Source organism: Manis pentadactyla, chromosome 11 (genome assembly GCF_030020395.1).
Source record: "Manis pentadactyla isolate mManPen7 chromosome 11, mManPen7.hap1, whole genome shotgun sequence".
In the NCBI taxonomy this organism is placed as follows: Eukaryota; Metazoa; Chordata; class Mammalia; order Pholidota; family Manidae; genus Manis; species Manis pentadactyla.
Window position 1 is genome coordinate 9,593,440 of NC_080029.1, and position 26,636 is coordinate 9,620,075.

General features: G+C 37.9%; 1 protein-coding gene across 6 annotated transcripts in view; it reads left to right on the forward strand.

Moving 5' to 3' along the window:
• DICER1 (dicer 1, ribonuclease III) overlaps positions 1-26,636 on the forward strand; it is a 74,578-nt gene that overhangs the window by 33,732 nt on the left and 14,210 nt on the right. For all 6 annotated transcript variants that reach the window (XM_036881991.2, XM_057488169.1, XM_036881993.2 and 3 more), the window contains 15 exons: positions 1,663-1,831; positions 3,183-3,655; positions 10,116-10,248; positions 11,480-11,722; positions 12,307-12,461; positions 15,236-15,368; positions 16,163-16,238; positions 16,872-17,011; positions 18,835-19,014; positions 19,240-19,453; positions 19,658-19,811; positions 21,234-21,416; positions 21,683-21,788; positions 22,203-22,378; positions 23,160-23,943. In XM_036881991.2, coding sequence (XP_036737886.2) covers positions 1,663-1,831; positions 3,183-3,655; positions 10,116-10,248; positions 11,480-11,722; positions 12,307-12,461; positions 15,236-15,368; positions 16,163-16,238; positions 16,872-17,011; positions 18,835-19,014; positions 19,240-19,453; positions 19,658-19,811; positions 21,234-21,416; positions 21,683-21,788; positions 22,203-22,378; positions 23,160-23,943 — 3,319 coding nt within the window. The remainder of the gene's footprint in view (positions 1-1,662; positions 1,832-3,182; positions 3,656-10,115; positions 10,249-11,479; positions 11,723-12,306; positions 12,462-15,235; positions 15,369-16,162; positions 16,239-16,871; positions 17,012-18,834; positions 19,015-19,239; positions 19,454-19,657; positions 19,812-21,233; positions 21,417-21,682; positions 21,789-22,202; positions 22,379-23,159; positions 23,944-26,636) is intronic.

The window sequence follows — 26,636 nt, forward strand, 5'->3', positions numbered from 1 at the left end:
GTGTCCTTTTCTGAGAAATGAGACTCCGGGGTAGTCATCTGTGCATTTTGTTGGTCTGACCTGAGGTCTCACGTGATGCTTTGAAAGAACATTTATTTATTTACAGAATTCAGTATTTTATGATATGCTTCAAAATAACTGGAAACACCCTGTAGTTTGAAAGTGGGTGTGAATTTCTGAGAAAGACATTCCTTATGATTTCCGGGTTTGTCTCAGGTGCTTAATGATTTCCAGGTTTGTCTCCTTTTGAGGAGGTTGCTATTTTGACTTTCGTTAAAACACCCACATACCTACACATGAAATTTTTGATTTAAGGTGGTGAAACTTATATATAGCTTTTATAAATTAGACTTTTAAGTAAATGGTACTAATTCAGGTCATATGAAATATCTGTATATCCTTATTAGATAGTCTTCAGCAAGGGAAGATTACCAAGTGGTGGTTCTTGGAACAGTTATAATAAATAGATAAGACTGATTTCTCAGGTTATTAAGGAGTGGGGGTTTTGAATACTGGCTCCACTTATAAGCTGTGTGACTTGAAGTGAGCAATTTACTCTTCCTGAACCTGTAAAATGACACTGATAGTGGCTTCATTGGTGATGACAGGATTCTTTGATGATCTATTACATGGAGACATGGAAAACAACTTGCAGTGTGCCTGTCATTCATAGGAATTTGGGGAAGTTCTTGTAAAATGAGAAGAAAAAGTAATGCTTCAGAATAATATGGTATCCAAATGCCATATGAAATAGAAATCTCATGACCTTAAGACATGCTGTTCTGATTTCCTCAGCCAAAACAATCTATGATGTAGAAAGTAAAAGCCTGTAATTTTGCTTTTATCTGACCTGTATTAGATCGGTAAGCCTGTACTCCTTGAAGTCTTCAGAAGTAGAGGTATTAGAGCACTTAAGTAATATATTGAATTTGGTATTACCTGGTTCTCTAAACATGATCATTTGGTTAAGCATAAAATGCTAGTTGAGAGTAATGCAAATTATATTACTTAACTATATCTTTCCTATATTTCTTTTCCTTAATTAATCACTGTGTGCTTTAGAGTATTTTGTATCATTCTGGTTGTCTTATTATGAAAGGCATAAAAGAGCCAAAGAATGATACTGTAATTGGTTTAAAGTTGAAGAAACTTTCCTTATAAGGATATGTTAAAAATACATTATAAGTAAACATGACATTTACAAAGGCTAAAAGTTTCAAATAGTATGAAATGGATAAGTTAAATGATAATGCCTCCTCCTATGATCTACTCTCTATACCCATTTTTGCTTCTGAGAAGTAATCATTATTGAGTTTCTTGAGCGTTTGGACCAACATTGTTCTTCATTCTGGCCGAAAACTAAGGGGGCAAAAGATGAATCTAAGCCTAAAATACAAAACAAAAAACATGGGATAATTATGAAATCACAAAATACACAAAAGTCTTTGTCAGCCTTATGAAGTCCTTCCTGGAGACCTGACAGGCAAGCATAGTACAGATACAAGGAGTTCGCTTGAGGAAGGTTGTTGTGAGTCAGCCTGCCAATCCCAGGTCGGTATAGACAGTGAAAACAGCAAGGTTCTTTTTGGTTTAGATACCTAATGGATCATAATGCTGTACTGAATTGATCGTGGTTTTGACAACCTTTTTTTCCGATGCTAGATATACTTCTCAGCCATGTGAGATTGTCGTCGACTGTGGACCATTTACTGACAGAAGTGGGCTTTATGAAAGCCTCCTCATGGAATTAGAGGAAGCACTTAATTTTATCAATGACTGTAATATACCTGTGCATCCAAAAGAAAGAGATTCTACTTTAATCTCTAAACAGGTAAGCAGAGGAAAGTATAGGGATTATACTAAAAGGCTTCTGTTTGTTCTTAATTTTGAAATGAAAATATGCTTCTAATGAGGATGCTTTCTGTACATTTTAGTTTAAGTCCTGACCTTCTTATCTCTTTGGACATAGCGTATTGGGTTGAGTTTACTGTTGCCTTACAGACATTTATATTATTAAGTATAGACCTTGATTTAAAGAGATGAGTGAGGCTTCCTGTCATGGTTAAGGATAAGGAACGAGTCTGTTCTCTTTTTCTTGGTCGGATGAGTTAGTTCCTACTTAAATCCTTGGTCTAAGGAATTCGGCTAGTACTCTATGGTACCCTATGTGCAACTGGGTAGGAGCCCATCATCCCTGAGTGGTACAGCTTTGAGAAAAGATTCCTTAGGACAGTGGTCTTCAGAGTGTGGATCCTAGGCCAGGGGCATCAGTATTGCCCAGGAGCTTGTTAGAAATGCAGATTATGGGCCCCACCCTTAACCTTCTGATCTGAGTGAATCTTGGTGGGTGGGATCCAGCTGTCTGAGATTTGACAAGCCCTCCAGTTACCCTGGTGCAGTAAAACTTTTGAAAACCATCATCCTATGACTATGCAGCCATTTGTGAATGTTAACACTGTATTGAATCTCCTGTTGATTTTTTTCTGGAGTAGCAATGTCCAGACTCTTCTCAGTCTTCAATTCTTAGTAAGTCCATGTTCAACCCAGTATGTTTTTTACTTGCCTGCGTAACTGGTGATTCTTCTGTTGTTGCTTCATTATGGTATTATATTCTGCTCTGAGCTAGGTTTGTTAAGGTGGTGTTCTGGGCATAGAGTGCAGGGAAAATTGTCATACTCTTATACCTAGAGTAAAATTACTCTGCTACATAATTCCTTGCATATTTACCTGGAAACAAACGACTCAGTTGTATTTCTTAACTAATCATAGATCTAAAATTATGTTTCATTAACCTTATACAGTTGCATCTTTTAATTTGTTTTTTTTCCTCTGGAAAACAAAATGTTGGTTGGTGTGTGTGTGTTTACACACATACATAGGAAAAGCAGAGCTTTTTTTTTTTCTCTGTGGAAAACAAAATGATGGTTTGGGGCTGGGTATATGTGTGTGTGTATGTATACGTGTATATATACACACACACACACACACACACACACACAGGAGTATATATATATGTATATAGAGTGGTCCCTCTCCCCAGCCTTGGGAAATTACTCTCAGTGTTTTATATTAGCCAGGTAAATTTATTTTGAAGGGGCAAAGTGAAGACAACTTAAATCCCAGGTAACTCCTATAAAAATGTTACATGATTGTTTAGCATTTGGCTCTACGTTTTTTTGTAGATACTATCAGACTGTCGTGCGGTATTGGTAGTTCTCGGACCCTGGTGTGCAGATAAAGTAGCTGGGATGATGGTAAGAGAACTGCAGAAATATATCAAACATGAACAAGAGGAGCTGCACAGGAAGTTTCTATTGTTTACAGACACTTTCCTAAGGAAAATACATGCACTATGTGAAGAGCACTTCTCACCTGCCTCGCTCGACCTGAGATTTGTAACTCCTAAAGTCATAAAACTGCTTGAAATCTTACGCAAATATAAACCATATGAGCGGCAGCAGTTTGAAAGCGTTGAGTGGTATAATAATAGGAATCAGGATAATTATGTGTCTTGGAGTGATTCTGAGGATGATGATGAGGATGAAGAAATTGAAGAAAAAGAGAAGCCAGAGACTAATTTTCCTTCTCCATTTACCAATATTTTATGCGGGATTATTTTTGTGGAAAGAAGATACACAGCAGTTGTCTTAAACAGGTAAACCTCTACGATTAATGTTTTTTTCCATAGAACAAGGCAGCTTTTTGTTTGGTGAAGTGATTTGCTGTAGTAGCTTTCAGGGCTGGCAGAATGACTGTGTAAGTGTCCTTTACTTGTTGGCACCATCATAAGTCATGTGTAGTGCGGTGCTGGGATGGACAGAGAGGATGTTTATATATGCAATAGCTTTCCCAAAATGGGAGATTTGACATGCCTGAGGTGTTTTTCTTAAAGGGTGCTAATCTTTCCTAATCCATCTAAAATAGAGAGCAAGTAGAGAAAAATTAGGTTACATTAAAGTAAAGCATTCCTTGTTTTGTATTCGATTGTTAGATTCAATTCAGATTATTTATTAATCTGTGGGTTAGGCATTGTATTAAGCATTTCATACCAAGGTCTCTCCTTCAGGTAATCTTAGGGTAAATTTTATCTGAGTACTGTGGTAGCTAATTTTTTTATGCCAGCTTTTTTCCCTTAACAAATACTCATTCAGGTTTGTAAGTTTGCATTGGCAGAAATTAAGAACAACTGGATTTGCAGTTTGAATTGGTTCATAGACTGTATATTAAAATTTTCTGAATCAGAGGAGAATAAAAATGTTAGGAAAAAATTTGGAGAACATTGGCAAAGCTGCCAGTGAAATCTATTTTAGGCTGTGGATTCCCATCCCTGCCCCCTTCAGTGTAAGTGTGTTTTTCCTGAATACAGACCCAGCCAAGGAGCTGTACATCAAATTTGTGTCAAATGGTCACTGAATATATAGTTCTTTTGCTTTTTGGATACTCTTGTTATTTATAAGGGCCAGAAAAGGGTCCTTATTTTGTACTTCAGGCAATTTACTTTGCTGTGAGACCATTAATTGGCCAGAGTTGATCCCTAAAAGCCTTTTCTGCAAGTAGTGATCTCGGAGGAGAAATTAAGCTTTGGTTCCTGAGGTAATTTGGGATTTTTTTCTAAACTGCTCCTGGCTGTTTTGGAGCTTTGAAAACTTTTCTTGAGTAACGAGAAATGAGACTCTGGGGTAGTCATCTGGCAGTTTTCAGTCTGGTAATTTTCATAGTCATTGGGCCTGATCCTTATGGTGACTACATAGTAAAATAACTTTAGGTAGTGAATTACATTGGAATCGGAAGTTTAAGCTTGGAAAGGGGCTTCACTGACTGTCTAATTGAGCCCACTTATTTCTATAAAAAAGAGAAAGGGCCTTGGGAGGAAAAGTGATTTGCCCTGAGTTAAATTGCTAGTCAGTGGCAGAGACCGTTCTAGAATCCTGATACCCCACCTCCTAGTTTTCGGTTCTCTTCTACAATCGTAATGCCCCTGGGCATCATGGAACACTGAAAACCATTGCTTTACAGAGGGAAGACTGCCAGGAGACATACCAGAGAGAGCATGATCATTGGGATGATTGCTTAGAATGGGGAAAGGCATTTCAGGGGTCAAAAAAGTTCAATATTGGCACAGTTCTGAGTCTCATTACAGACACGGTCCCTGCCCTATACAGGATGGCTTAAGAATTATGTAAATTTTCTGAGGCTTGGAGAGGAGAAATGGGGGTTTCTTCTTCCCCTCTTCTTAACATGTGTTTTTAAATGCAGAGATGTGCCAGTTTTTATTTCAGGAATACTAGCTTGAGAAGGTTTATCAAAATCAATCACTTACGTCCTTTTGACTTTGAGAATCAGACTTATTCTGGTCAACTTTCATAAAATGTGGCTGGAATTCTGTGTTGGATGATGATTCAAGAGTGGTTTGAGGGTTGACTTTATGGGTAGCTAATTAAATATACAATAGAGGTCTTGTTCCAGTAAGCTTTTTAATACACTGAGAAAAACTTCCTGAAATCCAGATTCTTTCCTCCCGTCAATTTAATGAGAGGAAAACCCCTCCTTCAGTGCAGTTTCATGGGAATATAAACTATTGTAATACAGGGGCAGTGTTCTACTCTCCTAATTAAAAAAATAAGTCACAGCTATTCTGTATATAATGTAGATATGTATATAGTTTAATGTTTATATGTGTGTGTGTGTGTATATATATGTATGTATGTGGTTTCATGATTTATAACTTAATCTTTATATATATACTTTAAAATTTAATAGTATTCAGTGAGGGAGGAAGGTGGGTATTTTTGCTATATTATAGATGAGGAAAATAAACTAAGACTTAATTTGCAACCCTCCCAAAATAACACAGATACCAAGTGGCAGAAAATGGCTTCCAGTTTCCTAGTCTGCTGTTCTCTTCCTGTGCAGTTCACTGGTGGTGTGTGACACTAGTGTTGAGCAAACCTGGGTGCACATCCTATCAGCCATCCCCTGCTTTATTTTCCTAACAACTTTTTGTTTACAAAAAAGTTGTTTACAAAAAAGTTGTGGAGATAGTGTCAAGTGCCCCTATACCTTTCCTCCTGTTTCCCCATCTCTTATATCACAGTTGACCCTTGAACAACATGGGAGTTAGGGTTACCAACCTTCCACACAGGTGAAAATCATGGATAACTTTTGACTCCCCAGAAACTTCTCACACACTGTTGATGGGAAGCCTTACAGATAACATAAATGATTGATTAACACAGATGTATGTTATATGTATTGTTTACATTTCTCTTGATTTCTCTGTGCTTGTGTGTATAAGTTTTTATAAATTTTAATTTTTTATAGTAGATTTGTATGTATTTTATGGTTGTAAATGATAAAGCAGACTAGAATCTACATATACTTTATGCATTCATGGCATACTTAACTTTCTCAATTTTTTTGATACCTCTATAGTCTCTATATGGTTCATCTGCAAGTTTTTTCAAATTGTTACAAATCGCCAAAAAGTTTTCCAGTGTATTTATTGAAAACAATTCGCATAAAAGTGGACTCAACCCATGTTGTTAAGAGTCAACTGATTAACATTTTACATTATCATGGTATATTTGTTGCAACCAAGAAGCTAACTCTAGTTGTTAGCTTACTAGATTTTTATTACTAGTTACTAAACTCTAGGCTTGAATTTCACGAATTTTCTCATTAATGTCCTCTTTTTAACCCAAGGTACCATATTACATTTAGTTGTTCCGTCTCCATAATCTCTGGTCTGTTGTAGGTTCTCAGACTTTCCTTGTTTTTGATGACCTTGCCAGTCTCGAAGAGTACTGGTCAGGAATTTTGTAGAATGCTTCTCAGGGTTAGGATTTGGAAGAGTAGCACAGAGATGAAGTGTTCTTCTCATCACATGCTATCAGAGGGACTCATGGTATCAACATGAAACATCATTGGTGATGTTAAACTTCATCACATGGTTTTGATAGTGTTTGCCAGGTTTCTCCACTGTCAAGTTATTCTTTTTGCCTTGTCTTACTGTGTTCTTTGGAAACAAGTCACCAAGTCTAACTTATCCTGGGAGGGAGGGATTAAGCTGCATTTCTGAAGAGGAGTATACCTACATATATTATTGCAATTCTGTAGGGAAAACTTAACCTCTTTATCCTATTTACCTATCTGATTATATTTATTGAAATGTGTTCTTTTATCAGTATGCATTTATGTTCATTTATTTTATGATTTGGGTTATAATATAATAACCAATGGTTATTTTGTTGCTCACATTGTTGCACTTTGGGTCACTGGGGGCTCTCTGAGGTTAGCTCCTACTTTGCTCTGACATGCTCTCATGCTTTGGTTTTTTGAGTATCTTCTTATTTTCTGGTATTCCAAGATGCTTCAGGCTCTTCATGTATTTTCCCTCCTCCATTATAGAATCAGTAATTTCTCCAAGGAGCCCTGGTTCCTTTGATTTCTACCTACTTTTTAGATGTGTATTTTATGAAAGTTATGTAGCTTTTTAAAACCAATGTCTTCATTTACAAAATAGTAAAACCTTCCTCTCTTATTGGGTCATTAGTAAAAGACACTGTATATAAAAATGGCTGTTTTATCACCTGACACACAGTAGGTGCTAATTACTTAGTTCTTCATGCACACATTTTGGGGATACAGTATCAGTATGCTGTTAATTATCAGTGATGCTTTTTTGGTAAGATCATAGAGGAATTACATTTGATTTCTCACATTTGCAGGAAAATATAAGGAGTAAAGATAATTAAAGGTAACATATTTCAGTTCTTGGCTGATGTTTCAAATGATGTTTGTATCTTTGAATTTTTTTTCCCTTATGGTTGTCTGCATAAATTAGCATGTTTAGTCAAATCATGATTTTCAGTAGTACATCTACTAGTTTTCTGAATCTAGTGTACATATTTCCTATTTTGGGCCATACTATTTCCAGTGCTAATTAAGGATGCAGTGTGTATACACACACATGATCTGTGGGCCAGGAACTGTACTGTTAGATACAGAGACTAGAAACCTTCAGTTTTGACAGTAAGTTATGTCTGCTGAATATAATACAATTTGCATTATAATTTTAATGCTTTTTAAGTTTCATTTTCTTAGTTAATTTTCATGGAATTTAAAAATATATTGGTCTCTGATGGATTTGAAATTAGAAAAAAACTCTGGTTCTTTGTTACATAGTTTCAGAAGCTCTGTGCACTAGAGAAGAGCATGCTAATTTGTCAAGCAACTTGATTGTGGAACAGTTCCCATAAACTCAGTGTAAAACTCAAAAGAAACAAATAAGACTTTGTATCAATTCTGTGGTACTGTGAAATGGATAAGCAGTTTGTGTTACTCATTTGGAAGCCCACAACAGTAATAAAGCTTGTTTTGTTTTCTCTGGAAGCCTATGGCTTTGTCTTGAGCACGAGATGAAGTATCCCTTTAACTCATCTGATGGATAAATAAATTTATTCTTTCTAAATGTTACCAGCATAGGGATATAGCATTTAATTATTGCTTTTAAGAGATTTTATTAATGTGCATGTTGTCTTTTCTGTTTTCTACAGTGTTGATGTGAATTTTGTTAAAGAGAAATAAACTTACTGAGTGCTTCCTTTTCTGTTTATTGAATCTGCCAGATTGATAATTTTGCAAAGTAAAATATATTCTTTGTCTAACTAGGAGTAACTTGAATTTTTTTTTACCTCGATTGCATTCATATTGATGCCTATTTACATAAACTAAAATCTGGAAGAACATATTTTTAAGATAATTAATTTCATACTTTAGATTTTGGGACATGCTTTTTGTGTGTAACACTGATTTTTGTTACTGACATCATAAGTTTAATGACTAAATATAAAGCTTGGAACATATTAAGGAAATTTCTGATTCTGAACATTTTAAGTACTTCAACTATAGAACAGAGTCTTAAACTAACCTAGACGTGCAAGTGTTTTGCTGATTTGGAGGCAGGAAGATATTCTAGATGGCCACTCAAGGTTTCTTCCAGCTCTTTGATATTAGTCTGTTTCATGTATTAAAGAAAAAAAAAAAAGAATGGTTTGACTTAAAATGTAGTTTTTTATTAGGAATTTATACTATGTCATATGGCTTCAGAAAAATCATATGGAATCACTTAAATCAGGTGTGGAACCATTTATCCTGTGTGCTGAGTTTTTGAATGTGGGTATTTCCAAAATAGCTGTAATGGCAACACTAACTGTTAACCTCCTGTACCCGTGTAATGTGATCCCATCCTGGAGCCCTTTTTGCTTTCTCAGCTAGAAGGCCAGCTTTAGGTAACCAGCACTCTGCAGTAGTACAGAGCAGTAGGCAGAGAGAGGGATGAGCTGGGAGCCTCCTCCTTCATGATAGGATGGGATGGGGTCTCTGGCTTTGCTGTGCCAAGTCCAGTATTCTCTTACGCAGAACTGTGGTCAGTGGCCTGGGTGGGAAACTGTTGGGAATGGAGATGCGTTTATCAGTAGGCAGAGGCATTTCTTTCCTTAGAAGCTCTTCTTCCAGGACCCCAGTGCTGGGCTGAGACTGAAGGAAATAATCGCACTTCTTTGCCTCAAAGCCAGGACTGTCTTACTGTGTGTAGAGGGGGAGTGAGGTCTCCTTGGCTGTAGAGATGCTCTCTTAGTGTCAGGGTGATGATACTGACTCTCTAAGCTTGTCTGTAGGGGCATGACAGTTGCTGCAAACTGTGCGTGCTTTTAGAGAATTGTGTTCAACTTTCAGAGAAATGCATGTGTGTTTTTCTTTATAGGGCCTGGCCTGAAGCCAGTATATGAGGAATCCATGTTTCTCTCTACCTAGCTCTGTCCCCTCCTGGGCCACTAGTAAGTTACCTAGTAGTCTAGTAAGTTATCACTGCCAAATTAGAAAGTTTGAGGTACTGTGGCCATTTCATTCATCAATAGGTTCACACACAGATCTATGCAGTGAAGAGTGGTAGTGATGGCTGTTAAGTTGATTGAAAAAAAAATACCAAGACCATTTTGTTAGGCATGTTGGCCAAAAATACATGTATTTCCATTTTAAGGGGACCCTTAAAAACAAAAGTTTAATTTTTTTTCTCTCAGCAATGCTTAACTTCCAAATGTATATAATATTCTTAGATTGATAAAGGAAGCTGGCAAACAAGATCCAGAGCTGGCTTATATCAGCAGCAATTTTATAACTGGACATGGCATTGGAAAGAATCAGCCTCGTAACAAACAGATGGAAGCAGAATTCAGAAAACAGGAAGAGGTAACTTAAGTTAAAATAATTGTGCAATAACAATTTTCAGGGCACAGACAAACTCCCTTTCTTCCTCAGCATGTTTTGGCAATGCAGAGTAGATGTATAGTGATCCATATGTTCAGAATTAGAGTAGTTATCTGGTAAATCAATTTTGTGTCTTAATTGCCATCAAGCATTTCATTTGCCTTGGTTGGACTGATGGCACACAGTACATTTCATAGAAAAACAAAGCACGTGTAACTGTAACTCCTGTTGACACCATATATGACTCTGAAGCAACAAACTGGAATTTTTTCCTAGAAAAAAGTGTCTCATTGTTTTCCACTTAAAGGCCTACCTTGGTTGAGTGCCTTAAAAGAAACAGTATATTTTAAAGAGTTTTTTTCATGCTCCTTAAGATTTTAGTATAGGAAACGGCATTGTAAAGATACTAAAACTTAATATAGTATTGTGGCTTGCAAACAAAAACTTTTTATTATAAGGTTTGTTATTTAACTTAAAAAGTAGCAGAATAATTCATGTTGAAGTCATTTTCTACGTCATAGCTTTTTGAGACTATTCTAAGTTTGGGGAGTCCAATGGCCAGAGTCTGACCGATCTGTTTAAAACCCAGATTTGACTTTATTACTTAACTTAATCCTAGATTGGGAAATGGTGTTATTTTAAATCTAGTATGAAAAAAGTTTCACTTTATTTTTTAATCAATTCTAATTCCTTAAAATTGTCCCAGAAAATAAGTAATGCATTGCTTGTAATTTTTACTTCCAAGTAATTGGGGGATTTTAGTGCAAAGAGTTTTGACATCTTTGGAGGGATATTGGCACAGACTCCCAGAGCTAATAAAATACCATTGTGGAGGCTCAAAATATCAACAAGACTCCAGAAGTGGATTTATTGGTCACTTTGTTGGTTAGATTCTTTAATGGTCATTATTGAAGAAGCCAACCTCTTCAACTTGAAGGTTTAATGTGATTTGTACAGGGGTATTTCTGTGAAGTAGAAAGACACTTTGGTTTTTCAAGTTATATTCAGTTGAAAATAGCCATTAAATCAGAGTTCCTTTTCCCATCTGTTCATTCATCTTGAATTTTGTGTGATGTTGTCGTCTTCTTTAGCCTGGCTTTAAAGATTTAGTTTGCCCAGTATGTGTTAGAAATGACTGTTGTCACTTATTTTTATTACATTGTTTTGCTTGGAAAATTTCTTAGGATTGCTTTTTTTGGTGGCTTTTTTTCAGGTACTTAGGAAATTTCGAGCACACGAGACCAATTTGCTTATTGCAACAAGTATTGTGGAAGAGGGTGTTGATATACCAAAATGCAATTTGGTGGTTCGTTTTGATTTGCCCACAGAGTATCGATCCTATGTTCAATCTAAGGGACGCGCAAGGGCACCAATCTCTAATTATATAATGTTAGCAGACACAGACAAAATAAAAAGTTTTGAAGAAGACCTTAAAACATACAAAGCTATTGAAAAGGTAGGCTCTGAAAATTAATATGGTATCTTTGTCTTCTGTGTGCATAGAAATAGATAAAAAGTTTTATCTACAGAGTAGTCTCAACAAGAGTGTGCAATGTGTACATTATAAGAAAGCTTAGAATAATTACAAAGAGCCAGCAGTTATTTTACGAAGTGTTTGAAAGCTCACAATAAAATAGCAGTGAAAATGGGCATATGGATTTTTGGGGAAGAATGCCTGGAAAGCATCCTGTTAGTATGGACAATATAGTATCTGTTGATTAACTTGTGGAGTGATCCGAGAGTGATGACATAGCCCCTGTACATGAAAAGCTGGCAGTCGTGTGCATGTGTGTGTGTGTGTGTGTGTGTGTGTGTGTGTGCACAGTACAGTGTAAACGTTGTGCGTGTATTCGCCTGACTGGAGCTGGGAGCAATGAACTGGGAAAGATTATCTGCAGCAGGTGACTCAGAAGTATTGAAGTATTTTTAGGAGAGATGTTTCATGTCACGAGCTTTTTTTGTAGGTCCAGAGGCAGACAACTGCCATATGGCAAAGAAGGCATTTGTTCTCATCATAAATCCTGGTTTTACTATATTCAGATATTGAGAAACAAATGTTCCAAGTCAGTTGATACTGGTGAGACTGACATTGAGCCTGTTGTGGATGACGATGATGTTTTCCCACCATACGTGTTGAGGCCTGATGATGGTGGGCCACGAGTCACAATCAACACAGCCATTGGACACATCAATAGGTATGGTATGAGATCATTGGCCTGGAGAACCTGTGAGTATTGTGAGATTTAAGTCTAAACCTGTAACTATTGTATTTACACAATCACCAGTCTGTCCATTTATAGCTTGTAATATTTTGATGAGAGAAGTTTTTTTCCACTCATTCTTCTTTTTGATCAAAAGGCAAAAACAGCATTGTGCGGTAATAAATGTTCTTATTGGCAAGGCTGACATAACAAAAGCATGCTTGCTTTAATTAGATTTAATTTAATTTTAGAGTGGTTACTAATTTTTTTCTGAATCCTGAATTTGTCGTTTTGTTCTGTGAATGTTGGAGGATGTTCGGTTTTCATCAGCAACAATGTAAGATTATAATAAATGAACTTGTATTTTTGAGTATGTTCTAATTTACTTTGTCCTGAGTTTGTAATAACATTTCTAAGAACTAAGAAAAGCAGATATATACCTAGGTTATGTATTAGGGTAAATTTCATGCAGAGGCTAAATAAAGGAGCAGCAAACAAAATTTTCTTTTTAACTTCACTTTTAAAACAATTTCAAACTTTAAAATGTTGCAGGAATAGAACTCCCATATACCCTTTACCCAGAGAGACCCCTTTGGGTTTCACAGTGCTGTTTGGAGTAAAGGTCTGGCCCAGGATCACGGGCTGTGCCTGGTTTGCTCATTCCTCTGGCCTCCTTCAGTCTGGAACCACTCTTCAGCCTCTCCTTGCAGTTAAGGACCATGAAACTTTTGAAAATTACACCCCAGTCGTTTTTTAGTCTGTCCCTCAATTTGGGTTTATTTACGTAATATTTTCTCATGATCAGAGTGAGGCCGTGCAGTTTTGGTCAGTGCGTCACACTTACCACAGAGGTGATGCTGTCTCCTCTCGCCTCATTTTACCAGGAGCACTTGATGTTTGTTGGAGCTCTTGCTGGTGGTGGTGCCTTGGATCACTGGTGGAAAGTCCGCCAGCTTTCCCTATTGTAAAGTCACCTTCTCCCCCTCACAGTTAGTGACTTCTCCATGGGGGGTACTTTGTGACTCTACAAAACTTATTCCTACCCCCAGTTTCACCTATGAGTTTGTGTCTCTTGAGACTGAATTGGTAATTCCTGTGACTGCTCGATACCGGGCTCTCCCAGTCCTACTACCCTTCTTGCACTTACTAACTGGTGTTCTGCTGTAAGCAAGAGCTGTCTTTTTTCTCTATTTATTTAGTTCTTTTCTTTTCTTGAATTTGTTACTGTCATTTATTATTTACTTTGATGTTAAAGTTATCTCAAACTTGGCCAGTAGGAACCCCCTCAGGCTGACTTCCATGTCTTTTTAACATTTCTGTTAATGTTAACTTCACAGCCTCGCTCTGATCATGAAAAAGTATTACGTAAATAAGCCCAAATTGAGGGACAGACTGAAAAACGACTGGGGTGTAATCTTCAAAAGTTTCATTGTCCTTAACTGCAAGGAGAGGCTGAAGAGTGGTTCCAGACTGAAGGAGGCCAGAGGAATGAGCAAACCAGGCACAGCCCGTGATCCTGGGTAAAGGGTATATGGGAGTTCTCTGGAGTATTCTTGCAACATTTTAAAGTTTGAAATTGTTTTAAAAGACATGGAATGGCACCATTATTATTTGAACAGTTCCTTATTTTATGCACCCTAAGATGTTCTATATTCAACTCACATTTTCTCTGTTCCAGCCTAGATTTTGGCTGTAGCTCTAGAAGGTCTGATTCCTTTTAGTGGAGAATGAGTGGTGGTTAGAAACTGAAGTCTGAACACTAGGTATATTCAGTGTTGCTGGGGTATTGCTGCTACCAGGCCCTTTAGTAGACAGAGCTAGAGAATATATTTATTTCAGTATATATTCTCATACACATTTACATCTGTGTCTCACTACCTGTCTGTTGTTACCTTGAGTTTTAGTGACACCAGAGGGTCACTCTAGCTTTCCTCTTCTCCATCTTTGTTCTTGGCTTCTTTAGTAGTGAGAAATATGCCTCCCATTGTCCTCTAAATAAATCTGTGCTCAGTCTCCCTTTGTGCACGCCTTCTCTTCTCTGCAGACTGCTGCCATGTCTGGGTGCCCTGACTGCACCAGTGTGGACCTTGCAGGACTGTTGCTCATTCCAGGAGCCTCCTTATGTGGGTCCCAGTCCCACTGTGTTGCCTTCCTGTCCCAGCACAGCTCTTTCCTCAGTCAGCATCAGCGCCAGCCCAGCCAGCATGGGCCTTGGGCTGTCACGGGCTGGTGTTCTGGTTCTGATGCCCTTCCTTGTGTCACCACTGGGCTGCTCTTCTGCTCTCTTCTCCTGCCTTTCTTTTGCTGGCTCCAGTGGTTTTTGGCACATGTAGGATCATTATTAAAGAACAAGCACTGGCAGTGTATTCTCTTAACAGACTCAGGGTATTTTCTGCACTGTCCAGTATGGTAGTACTAGACATATGTGGCTATTTAAATTCACATATTAGTTTTATTAAAATGAAGTAAAGTAAAAATTTTTGGTTTTCTAGTTGCCCTTACCACATTTTGCATGCTCACTGGCTGCCTTGTGGATAGTGCAGATGCAGAAAGAACATCATTGCAGACAGTTCTGTTAGAAAACAGTTTCCTCTTACTGGAAGTTTGAAGCAGTAAGACTCAAACTCCATGCGTAAATACCGAGGCAGTAGAGGGGAAGAGGGGCATAAAAAATCAGGCTTTAGGATGTGAAAAGCAATACAGGTTTTTTTTTTTTTTACCTATTTCTCAGTTGTAGATTCAGCATCAGAATTTCTTTTTCTTCACAGATACTGTGCTAGATTACCAAGTGATCCGTTCACTCATCTGGCTCCTAAATGTAGAACCCGAGAGTTGCCTGATGGTACATTTTATTCAACTCTTTATCTGCCAATTAACTCACCTCTTCGAGCTTCCATTGTTGTAAGTTCAGAAAAAGATATGATTGTACCTTTAAAGTATTTTATTAATGGATTTTTTTTTCTAGCTTCTCTAAGCCTGTGCAAGCTATAGGTATATTTATTTGGCTTTAAATCTATTTTAAAATGTAGATTTAGAATTCTTCTATAGTCAACCACATGTTCAACTCTTCAGTAGACTGTATAACTTAAGACAGTGTTAGAAATGGACTAGGTAACCTCTGAAGTTTCCTCTAAGATCTTAGTAATATAAGCATAGAATCATTCATGTGTGGCTTAGAAATTAGGGACGTAATTCATTAAATATAGTTGGGCTGCTCTAGTTATTTTGTTGTTGACTCAAAAAATCTGCCTTTGTGTAACTGCAGTCCTTGGTCCTAATCCTGATTTCCAGATATTCCAATGTGACTAATTTCTGTCGCACATGAGAAGTTGCTCAGGCCTATCAACATATATGTTATAGTCCGTCCTGATACACCTTTAGTTTTTTGTTACATGTTTGTAGATAAGTGAAAATAAGATACATTAAAAATCCTTTTGAAATGTAAATTCATCAGTATTGTCAAGTCTTAGTTATAACTTCTTTGGATTTCATTGGGCAGGATTTTAAAAGCTGGCTATTTTCAGATACGGAGGCTAGGATTTTTAAAAAATTAGCTGACATTTTTCAAAATAAAGAACTGTGCTCTAGTGAATTTCAACTCTAAAGCTATTGAGACAGGTTTCGCAGGTGTTTTGTGTATTAATGATAATATAGCTATGTCCATATGCAGTGGTAATGTTTTTTGTTACTTTCAGGGTCCACCAATGAACTGTATACGATTGGCTGAAAGAGTTGTAGCTCTCATTTGCTGTGAGAAACTGCACAAAATTGGTAAGAGTGTTTGAAAATCACGTGCAAATAAAATGAAGTTGAAAACATTGTGAGGCAAAAACATATCGAGGGCTTTATGTAAAGAGCTCTGGGAACTTTGTAGAGCTGTGGGCTCGCTGCTCTTGGTGTGTTTGTGCAGATCTTGTAATGATGCAGGAGGTGTGTGTTTTCCCCAGCTGAACTGCAAACAGCCGTAGTTTCTTTGCTCCCTTTACTGACCCTCTTTCAATATATAAAGGTCATCTCATAACTGTTCAGTCATGAACATTTGTGTTTTAATCTATCAGTCTCTCAAATCAGTCTATAATAGTTTTCAAGTCCATTTTTTAAAAATGGGAAGTCTTGTTTTCTGTGGCCTTTGTAAAGGGTGATACGTGCTGTTTTCCTGTTGAGATGTTTTTATTTTTGAATCTTAGAATGGAATTTGTAGTCCTCACATTGACTACATGAATGCCAGATAGACTTTGCCTTAGGTATCATGTCTGACTGCTTTTGTATTATTAAAAGCAAAATGTCTTCGTTTCATTAGTCTTCTAGTTGCTTCCTAACATGGTGCCATTCTCGATTATTTACTAATTAATTAGAGAGGCAGAAATCCCAATTGCTTATATTAATTCTCTTTAAATTTCTTAGGTGAACTGGATGACCACTTGATGCCAGTTGGAAAAGAGACTGTTAAATATGAAGAAGAGCTTGATTTACATGATGAAGAAGAGACCAGTGTTCCAGGAAGACCAGGTTCCACAAAACGAAGACAGTGCTACCCAAAAGCAGTTAGTATTGGTTAGAACTGAATAAGAGTCGTGCATTTCTGACTTTGTATTTCCTGCTACATCAAATTTAGATCCCTCTGCTTGGCTTCCCAAATCCTTCTGGCTTGGCCCACCCTGTGGATCTCAGCTCATTTCTCTATTCACAACTTCTCCAAAATCAGCCCCTCTGCTTTCATTCATATACTGTATGCCCTTCTGTCCCACTTCAGACTTTTTGTTTTTCTTCTCAAAAGGGTTCTTGGACTCATCTGTCAAATTCCATCCAGAATGAGTTTATTTCATTTTAAGAGGTAGTCTCTGTTTTATTCACTTTAGTGGGAAGATTTTTGCTTTACTTAAATGTTTACTAAGATAAAAGAAGATTGGTATGGTCAAATAGGCAAGTGGAGCGATGCCCATTCAGTATGAGGGGCACACCAACTGGCGTAAGCACAAGTATTTGTCAGGAGTTAGGCTATAACCTCCCAGGAGGTGAAATGAGTTATTTCAGTTTGTTGTGTCTGGCTGAATCTGTGCCATGCTAGCAGGATTGGTGCACTAAAAATCCCTGAGTCTGACTTCCAGTTAGAGCCATACTGGGCTGAAGTACTTATATTTGAAATATTTCTTCACTTTTTTACCTTATAAGAGCCCCAGACAGAAGCAAAATTTACCTATGTACTTTTACCTTAGCCTAAATTTGTGGTTCCTTTGTTTTTTCTTTGATCTTTTGAGTTTTTACTTTGAAAAAATATACACCCAGCTAACTGTTTTCAAGATTCAAAATCATGTCAATTTTTCAAAAATCATGAGTGTTACTACCCTTTTCCTGAAATGCTTGTTTCTCAATTTTACTACTCTAACATTCATCCCACAGATCACTGGACTAGTACCATATGACCAATGTTGTCACTAATAATGAGTGCTTTGGGAAACATAGGACTGCCTTGCATCCTGTTTGATAAGTAGATACATTCTGTATTATCTGATTATATATTAACTCAAACCCTCTCTTACCAGCATGTCTGTGTCTTTTAACTGCAGATGCAATCATGTTATTTAGCCTCAGAAATTACAAAGAGTCTTTTGGATGGGGTATGAATACTGAACGTTTAGAAATAATCTCAGATTAATTAAATTATGGCTTACTCGTATGATGAGATAGCCAATTAAAAACAGTATTGATTGGTATTAACCCTAAATGATGTTCTCATTGTAGTAACTGGAGGTAAAAAACTGACAGTTTTTGTTGTGTGATTCTGTTTGTCATGAAAACATGTATGTGTATGTTTATATACTTGTATACAGGAAAAAGTCTGGCAGATGGTAGAGTATATCAAAATGTTAATAAAGGCTATCTGATAGAATTATGTGGGATTTTAAAAATTTTGCTACCTTTACTTTCTGATATTCTACATAGAGTAAAGACTAAAAAACTCAAGAAAAGAGTTCTCTAGTCAAAAGAAGTAGATATTAAAAAAAATACCCTACCTACAGTGTTTGGTTATTTTTTATAATTTTGGTGTTAGCTGCATAGTCAACAGTGAACTTGGGCCATCTTGCAGCCCAGACCTCTGAGAAAAGGTGACTCTCCAGGGGGGTTAAGTAATTAGGAACTCTCCTGCCTTGGGTTTTTTCTTAGTCTTTTTTCTTAGTCGTCAGCTTTTAGTAAAGATAGATATAAATTTGTTTTCTTGCCAGCATCTGGAAAAAGAGATTATTTATTAAAAACACTTCAGCACGAGGCTTAATTTATCCTTCCAATTCTAGATTCTAGAATGCTTGAGAGATTATATTATTAAAAACACTTCAGCATGAGTCTTAATTTCTCCTTCCAATTCTAGATTCCAGAATGCTTGAGGGATAGCTATCCCAAACCGGATCAGCCCTGTTACCTGTACGTGATAGGAATGGTTTTAACGACACCCTTACCTGATGAGCTCAACTTCAGAAGGCGGAAGCTCTATCCCCCTGAGGATACCACCAGATGCTTTGGAATACTGACAGCCAAGCCCATACCTCAGGTGGACACTTCATAGTGCCTGTTGATGTTAAAAATATCTTTTTTCTTCTAAAAAAAGCAAAATTTAAGGCAACTATCTTTTGTTACCACAGAATGTTTAATACTGAAAAATTGAGCCCTCTCTCTTATTCCTCTGATAGAAAGCATCATTCTTCTGAAGTTAAATGTTTACAATGTAACCAAATACCTGTTCATTTTGGGATGCTTTATTTTTCTTTTTGCTAAGATCCCGCACTTCCCTGTGTACACACGCTCTGGAGAGGTTACCATATCTATTGAGTTGAAGAAGTCTGGTTTCACGTTGTCTCTACAAATGCTTGAGTTGATCACGAGACTTCACCAGTATATATTCTCACACATTCTTCGGCTTGAAAAACCTGCACTAGAATTTAAACCCACAGACGCTGATTCAGCATACTGTGTTCTACCTCTTAATGTTGGTAAGAAGAACCCAGACTCTAAAGTGCTCACTTATGTTAGCTAAAACATGAAAGTTTTGCGAAACAGCTTATTGAGTGTAGTACAGGAATCCTTTACTTTGATAACCCTAAATTAGACCACGTATATGAGTATATGGCCTAAGTAAGAATGTTATCTGTATTGATGATATTTCAAGAAGTTAAAGAGTCTTTTTCTTCCTCAAGTTAATGACTCCAGCACTTTGGACATTGACTTTAAATTCATGGAAGATATTGAGAAATCTGAAGCTCGCATAGGCATTCCCAGTACAAAGTACTCAAAAGAAACACCCTTTGTTTTTAAATTAGAAGATTACCAGGATGCAGTTATCATTCCAAGGTAAGTATTAAGTGGAAAGCAGGTGGTGGTGATACTTTAGTTTCAGAAGATTCACGTGTTCACCTGGGAATGTACTGTTTTTTATGACTTGGGCATTGTTGTTACTAATAAGGAATTTAGGTATCTCTTCATGGTGGACCTGTTCTCTCTAGTTTACTTCCTTGAAAACCAGAACCTAAAATGATTGGTAAAGGGATTTTACTTTGTGAAGGTCAGAAAATTCTAAATGATGTTGAAAAACTTAAAATCCTCCATCTTTTTTTTTAACCAGAATGGATGAAATGTTTATTTATTTTTTAAAGTATCATTGATATTCAATCTTAAGATGGTTTGACATACATGGCATGCACCCTTATTATCAAGACCTCATTCCTTCCATTGCAGTCACTGTCTATCAACACGGTAATATGTTATAGAGTCATTAATTGTATTCTCCATGGTATACAACCGTCCCAGTGATCTACCTATGTTGTGATGGCGAAGTATAATGCCCCTTAATTCCCTTCTCCCTCCCCAACCCTTCCCTTTTGGTAACCACTAGTTCCTTCTCAGTGTCTGTGAGTCTACTGCTATTTTGTTCCTTCTGTTTTGCTCTGTTGTTATACTCCACAAATGAGGGAAATCATTTGGTAATTTGTCTTTCTCCGCCTGACTTATTTCATTGAACATAATACCCTCGAGATCCATCCATGTTGTTGCAAATAATCCTCCATCTTTTTAATCACTCAAAGGCTTGAACAATTTGATTGTAAATAATAGTTTATCTTCTTAAAATTTTATAAGGAATAATGGTTATTAAGTACAATTAAATCAAAATATTTTTTTTCTTATGTTGTAAAAACTTAGGGTGATGGAGTTTGTGAGCAGTAAATATAAGCACTTTTCAAGGAATTAGAGTACTGGTTGGAATTCAGTCTTTGATTTTTTTTTTTTTGTCTTTTTGCACCTCAAACCATATATTAATGTTAGCTATCATTGAACTATCAGTATCATAAATGGTGCATTAATAATGCCTTTTATGTGCAAGTGTCTTTCATGTTTAGCATTAGTAATGTACAAAGTATTTACTCAGTTGGATATTGAACGTTTTCCATGCCTTCAATACTATGCTGTTTATAGTGATGAAATTAAGAGAGATTTAAAGGTGCCATTTAGCTTCACTGTTATCAAAGAACGTATTTAGAACAAGGATGTTAGTAAAGTGGGGGAGAATGGAGAGTCAGTTTTAACTTAATATAAGTACAGTAGTCTCGTCTTAAATCCACTTGAACTCTATTATTTGGAATTGAAGTTTTCATTAATGTTATTTATTTTTAACCTTTGAACTCTCACTTAAAATAATTTGCATTTCCATATTAAAAACAGCTGTTTTGTGAATAGTTGATTTAAACCAAAAAGTCACTGATTGTTTTTTGTTTTTAGATATCGCAATTTTGATCAGCCTCATCGATTTTATGTAGCTGATGTGTACACTGATCTTACCCCATTGAGTAAATTTCCTTCCCCTGAGTATGAAACTTTTGCAGAATACTATAAAACAAAGTATAACCTTGACCTGACCAATCTCAACCAGCCGCTGCTGGATGTGGACCACACATCTTCAAGGTAAGGAGTTTCCGAAGTGGCATTTCCATTTCATCTCAGGCATCATTTTCAGAGGTCTGTAGGCACATGTAGGGTACTGTCCACACTGCCCACCTGTGGACTGAAGTCAGGAGATCTTTGTACCCAGAACTGCCCAGCATGTGGCCCAGGGGTCTGCAGTTTAAATGGGCTCTTCAGGGGACTTGTGGGCACTCTGAAGTTGAGAACCACTGTGAGAGTGTACTTGTTTTTTTCTGTTTGATGAAATCATTTTGAAATTTTTGTAGACTTAATCTTCTGACACCTCGCCATTTGAATCAGAAGGGGAAAGCTCTTCCTCTAAGCAGTGCTGAAAAGAGGAAAGCCAAGTGGGAAAGTCTGCAAAATAAACAGGTAATGAATTGTTACTAGCAAAACTTAATATTTTTATAGATAAGTTTGAGTTTTGTATTACGAAGTTAACCGAGTGGTATGGCTATTTTGGAATTTGCGCAACCCTTAAGTTTTGTTATGTTTTAATTAATATTATATATTGACTTTTATTTGAATGTCTTTTTGGTAAGTATGAGAGGTTTGGCTTTTGTACTTGGTCCATTGATAACAATTATACCATGAAATAATCCTTATAAAGCCTAGGATAAAGCCTGTTCGGTGTTAAAGATTATTTTTAGGAATATTTTTAAAAATAAGATTTTGGTAGTATTTATGATTTTTGTCATCTGTTAGTGAAATTGGTCTTAAATTTAATTTTTATTCCTTTGTGTATTTGCTTTGTATTTCTCTATCCACATTTTTCCTTATTCAAAGATACTGGTTCCAGAACTCTGTGCTATACATCCAATTCCAGCATCACTGTGGAGAAAAGCAGTTTGTCTCCCCAGCATACTTTATCGCCTTCACTGCCTTTTGACTGCAGAGGAGCTACGAGCCCAGACAGCCAGTGACGCTGGTGTCGGGGTCAGATCACTTCCCGCAGATTTTAGGTATGCCTGCGCAGTCAGCCAGAAAGAAAACAGGTCATGAAATCCTATCTGCAGAAGAACTGAACTAAGTTCAAAACTTAATTTTATATAAAATAATTCTTAAAAGAGTAAAAAGAAAATAAGGTCTAATACGTAAAATAAATGTATCCTTTGCTGTGTTCTTGTAAAGTTATAGAAGGAGATGAGATCCAAAGGTCAAAACTCATCTCTTCCTTCAGTGGTGGCAGTTGAAGTGAAAACAAAATAGTTCTTTGTTACCGTGCTGACATTTTAAGAGTGCTTCCTCTTTTATAAAATCAAATCCACATTAATTGCCTCAATATGTTCTGTCTTCATTTTCTTACCCCATTATTTTCTTCCTACTGGTAAAGTCTATGCACTTAAGGAAATATTGGTTTAAACGCTCAAATTAATTTTGTGCATCTAGTTGGCAGGACCATGATTCAGGAACTTTAAGATATAATAGTACAAATCACAACTCCATTTATTGAATTCTCACTACAATGTCAGATGCTGGCTTACATTCTCTAGCCTCCATTAGGTCATTTAGTCATTATGGGGCATACAGCAGGGGATTAAAGTGGTACAGTGAACCATGTCCCACTGTAATTTACATTGCACAAGATTCTAGTAATGTTAATTTCTACCTTAGAAAGTTGTTTCTCTTCTAAAGTAGGAGCATATTTATAGGGACATTTTTAAATTTTTTATTCAAATTGCTCTTGCTTGAAGCCTAGCTCTTTTGAAGAATCTGATTAAAGTTATAAAAATGTCTTTGCAGATACCCTAACTTAGACTTCGGGTGGAAAAAATCTATTGACAGCAAATCTTTCATCTCAGTTGCTAACTCCTCTTCGGCTGAAAATGAAAATAACTGTAAGCACAGCACAATCATAGTCCCTGAAAATGCTGCACATCAAGGTGCTACTAGAACCTCCTCTCTAGAAAATCATGACCAAATGTCTGTGAACTGCAGAATGTTATTCAGTGAAACACCTGGCAAACTCCAAATTGAAGTTTCAACAGATCTTACAGTAATTAATGGTCTTTCTTACAATAAAAGTCTTGCCAATGGCAGTTACGATTTAGCTAACAGAGGCTTTAGCCAAGGAAATCAGCTGAGCTACTACAAGCAGGAAATACCTGTACAACCAGCTACCTCATACCCCATTCAGAATTTATACAATTGTGAGAACCAGCTGAAGCCCAGCAATGAATGTACTCTACTGAGTAATAAATACCTTGATGGAAATGCTAACAAATCTACCTCAGATGGAAGTCCCATGATGGCTGCAGCCCCTGGTACTATGGGAGCTGTTAAATCGCCCAAGGACAGGATGGATTCTGAGCAGAGCCCTTCTACTGGGTACTCCTTGAGGACTCTGGGCCCAAACCCTGGACTTATCCTTCAGGCTTTGACCCTTTCAAATGCTAGTGATGGATTTAACCTGGAGCGGCTTGAAATGCTTGGTGACTCCTTTTTAAAGCATGCCATCACCACGTATCTGTTTTGCACTTATCCTGATGCTCATGAGGGCCGCCTTTCATATATGAGAAGCAAAAAGGTAAGAAGTAATTCTTTTGTTTTGAGCAGTCAGAGTAATGATTCAGTGCCTAAAGTGGTGTAAAATACAGGATGGCAGAGATGAGGAAAGTGTTCCCCCCAGGGATTGTTACACCCGACACGTGCAACTAAACCCTGTGGCATACCCTCCCGGGAGCTGCTACGGTCTGGTTTTCACTGATGAAGCACTCGGGTTTTGGGGGTTAGCTGATGTGTATGTGCCTTCTTACTAATAGAAATTCAGTTCCCGTGGAACTATTTGTGAAAATGTGTGTGCCTGCTAGATCCTGAGGGGATATAAAGAAACACGTGACACAGTTACCCAGGAGCTCGTGCTTTGAGTTGAGTTAAACACTTATTTGGAAGGAGGCTATCTCAGCATACAAAGCACACAAACGTGGATAAATAAAACACAGGCTCTCTGTGGAGGAGCTCCTCTTCAGGGTTTTGGGGAGTTGGGAAGGGAAAGAGTAGCGCCTTCCCAGCTCGGTGGCTCTCCGGTGTCAAGAAGTGAGACTGGAGCCCCAGGTCAGCAGTGCCTGATGCCCAGAGGAAGGCGTGTTCCTAGCCATGGTGTTAAGACTTAAGGGGGGAAAGTAACGAAGGTAAATTGTTTAAATGATGAACGAGGTGTCACAAGGCAGCATGTCCCTGCTTGACAAATAACTTAACAAAGCTGCTAATTACCCTAAGCACTTGGAAGGAAGGAATACCACTTGTGATCAGGGAAGGCGTTAGAAGAGGTGCATCTGCAGTGCATGAGCAAAATGAACAAATGGCAGAGCGTGTCTGCACTCAGCGAGTAAACCTGGCAGCCGTTAGAAGTGTGGGCATACCTGAGAAAAGGCTTAAAAAGGCAGGTGGCTGCGGCTGTGCTGTGGAAGACGCTCAGTGCCGGCTAAGGAGTTTGCACTTATTTGACTGTGGAAGGCACTTTTTACATAAGGGACTATTAGTTTAATAAAGTGGTAGTTTTCAATGATCAGTCTGGTAGCAGAATGGAATGTGAGCTGAAAAGCAAAAACCAAGCTCAGTGGTCAGTAGGGCCTTTGAAGAAGTCTGAGCATAAGCAGAACATGGGATCGACCTGGAGCTCTGGCAGGGAGGAGAGGACTGAGGCAAGCGGTAGTTCAGCGGCCATAATTTTAGCTGACACAGAGTTCTTACTCCAGCCAGACACTGCTCTTGTCACCTTACTTACATGTATCAGTTACCTGAATTAATTCTGTATACTTGATTCATTATTTGTAATTGTGTATACTTCTATTGTCCTCATTTTATAGATGAGGATATTGAGGCAGGAGTAACTTGCCCAAGGTCCCATGGCAAGTACGTGGCAGAGCCCAGGCAGTCCAGCTTCAGACACCTTCCCCTGCCTCTGTCCATGATTCCTCTGGAACAGCAGGCACCACAGTGAACATTACAGGCCTCCTCTCATCTACTCTTCTCAGCCAGCCCTGAGAGGTTGATAACATGTACCCATTTGACAGATAAGAAAACTCCTGCCTAGGGAGTTTAGCGAGCTTGTGTGAAGTCATCTAGCTAATCTGATAGTCAGGTGAGTCTGAGGCTGAGCCCGTGCCCTTCACCACTCTGCTCTGCTATCTCAGCTCGCGATACAGTCAGGACAGCCACACACACTGGAAAGCGGGCCGACTGCAGAGCTGGCAGTGAGGTAGACACAAACATGGGAATCACAGGTGTAGGGCCTTTAGACCTCGTGGACTGTGAAGTGCAATGTGGTTCAGAAGCCTGAGAATTTAGGATTAAGATACAGGTTTGGGGACATAGTTTTCATAAGAGTGGTGACTGAAACTCTGAGAAAATGAGATTTCCGAGGGATGACTGCAGGAAGAAAATGTCAGAGGCTAAGGAGGAGTATAAAGTAATAGTATTCTAGGTAAGAAAGAAATTATTCGTATTTAGAAAGTTGACCCATTCATCTGCTCAGTAAGCTTTGGATCCTCATTGCCCACAGAAATCATTGTCACTCCCTCAGCTTGGTGTCAAAGGCTCTCCTGGTGCTCACACCCCAGACACGTCTTGCATCCCAGTCAGGCTTTAGCTTCATGCTGTTCTTCATCCGGGCTCCACGGGCACCCCCACTGCTGCTCTCCTGATGTCCTGCCCCCACCTCTCCTTGTTGAATTCTGCCTGTCCCACACTGTGCCTCATACAAGCACTTACTTCCTTTCCCATGCTGCCAACCATTTCTGTCCATTTTCAGTGTAATTTCCATCCCTTTCAAGTCCCTGATGCCCTCTGTACTGTTGACATGTGTGATGCTCTGTTCTCATGGTATAGAAAAGGGAACTAGCATTTATTTGAACTGTTCCATTTCAGGCAGCGGGGAAGAGCATGTTACTAGCACATAGCAAGTGTCCTGTGTAGATACCCATCCCAGCTGTGTAGTCTGCAGACCCCTGGGTCTTGCTGACTTTGTTCTCAGGGGTGCCTGACTAGTTACCTCTCCCATGGTGGGTACTTGTTCATTGTTATTGAATTCCATGGAAAAAGGGCTCATGAAGTACTTAAATAAAAAGGAATCCAGTTTTTAGAAAACAAAAATGAGATTGGCAGTTCTAGATCTTAGTTTCCAAGTTTTTAGTAGACATTTCTAGACAGAAATGCAAAAATTTGAGTAGGTTAGGCAGGACATGGAGGCTTAGGAAAAACAGACCCTAAGATAGACAA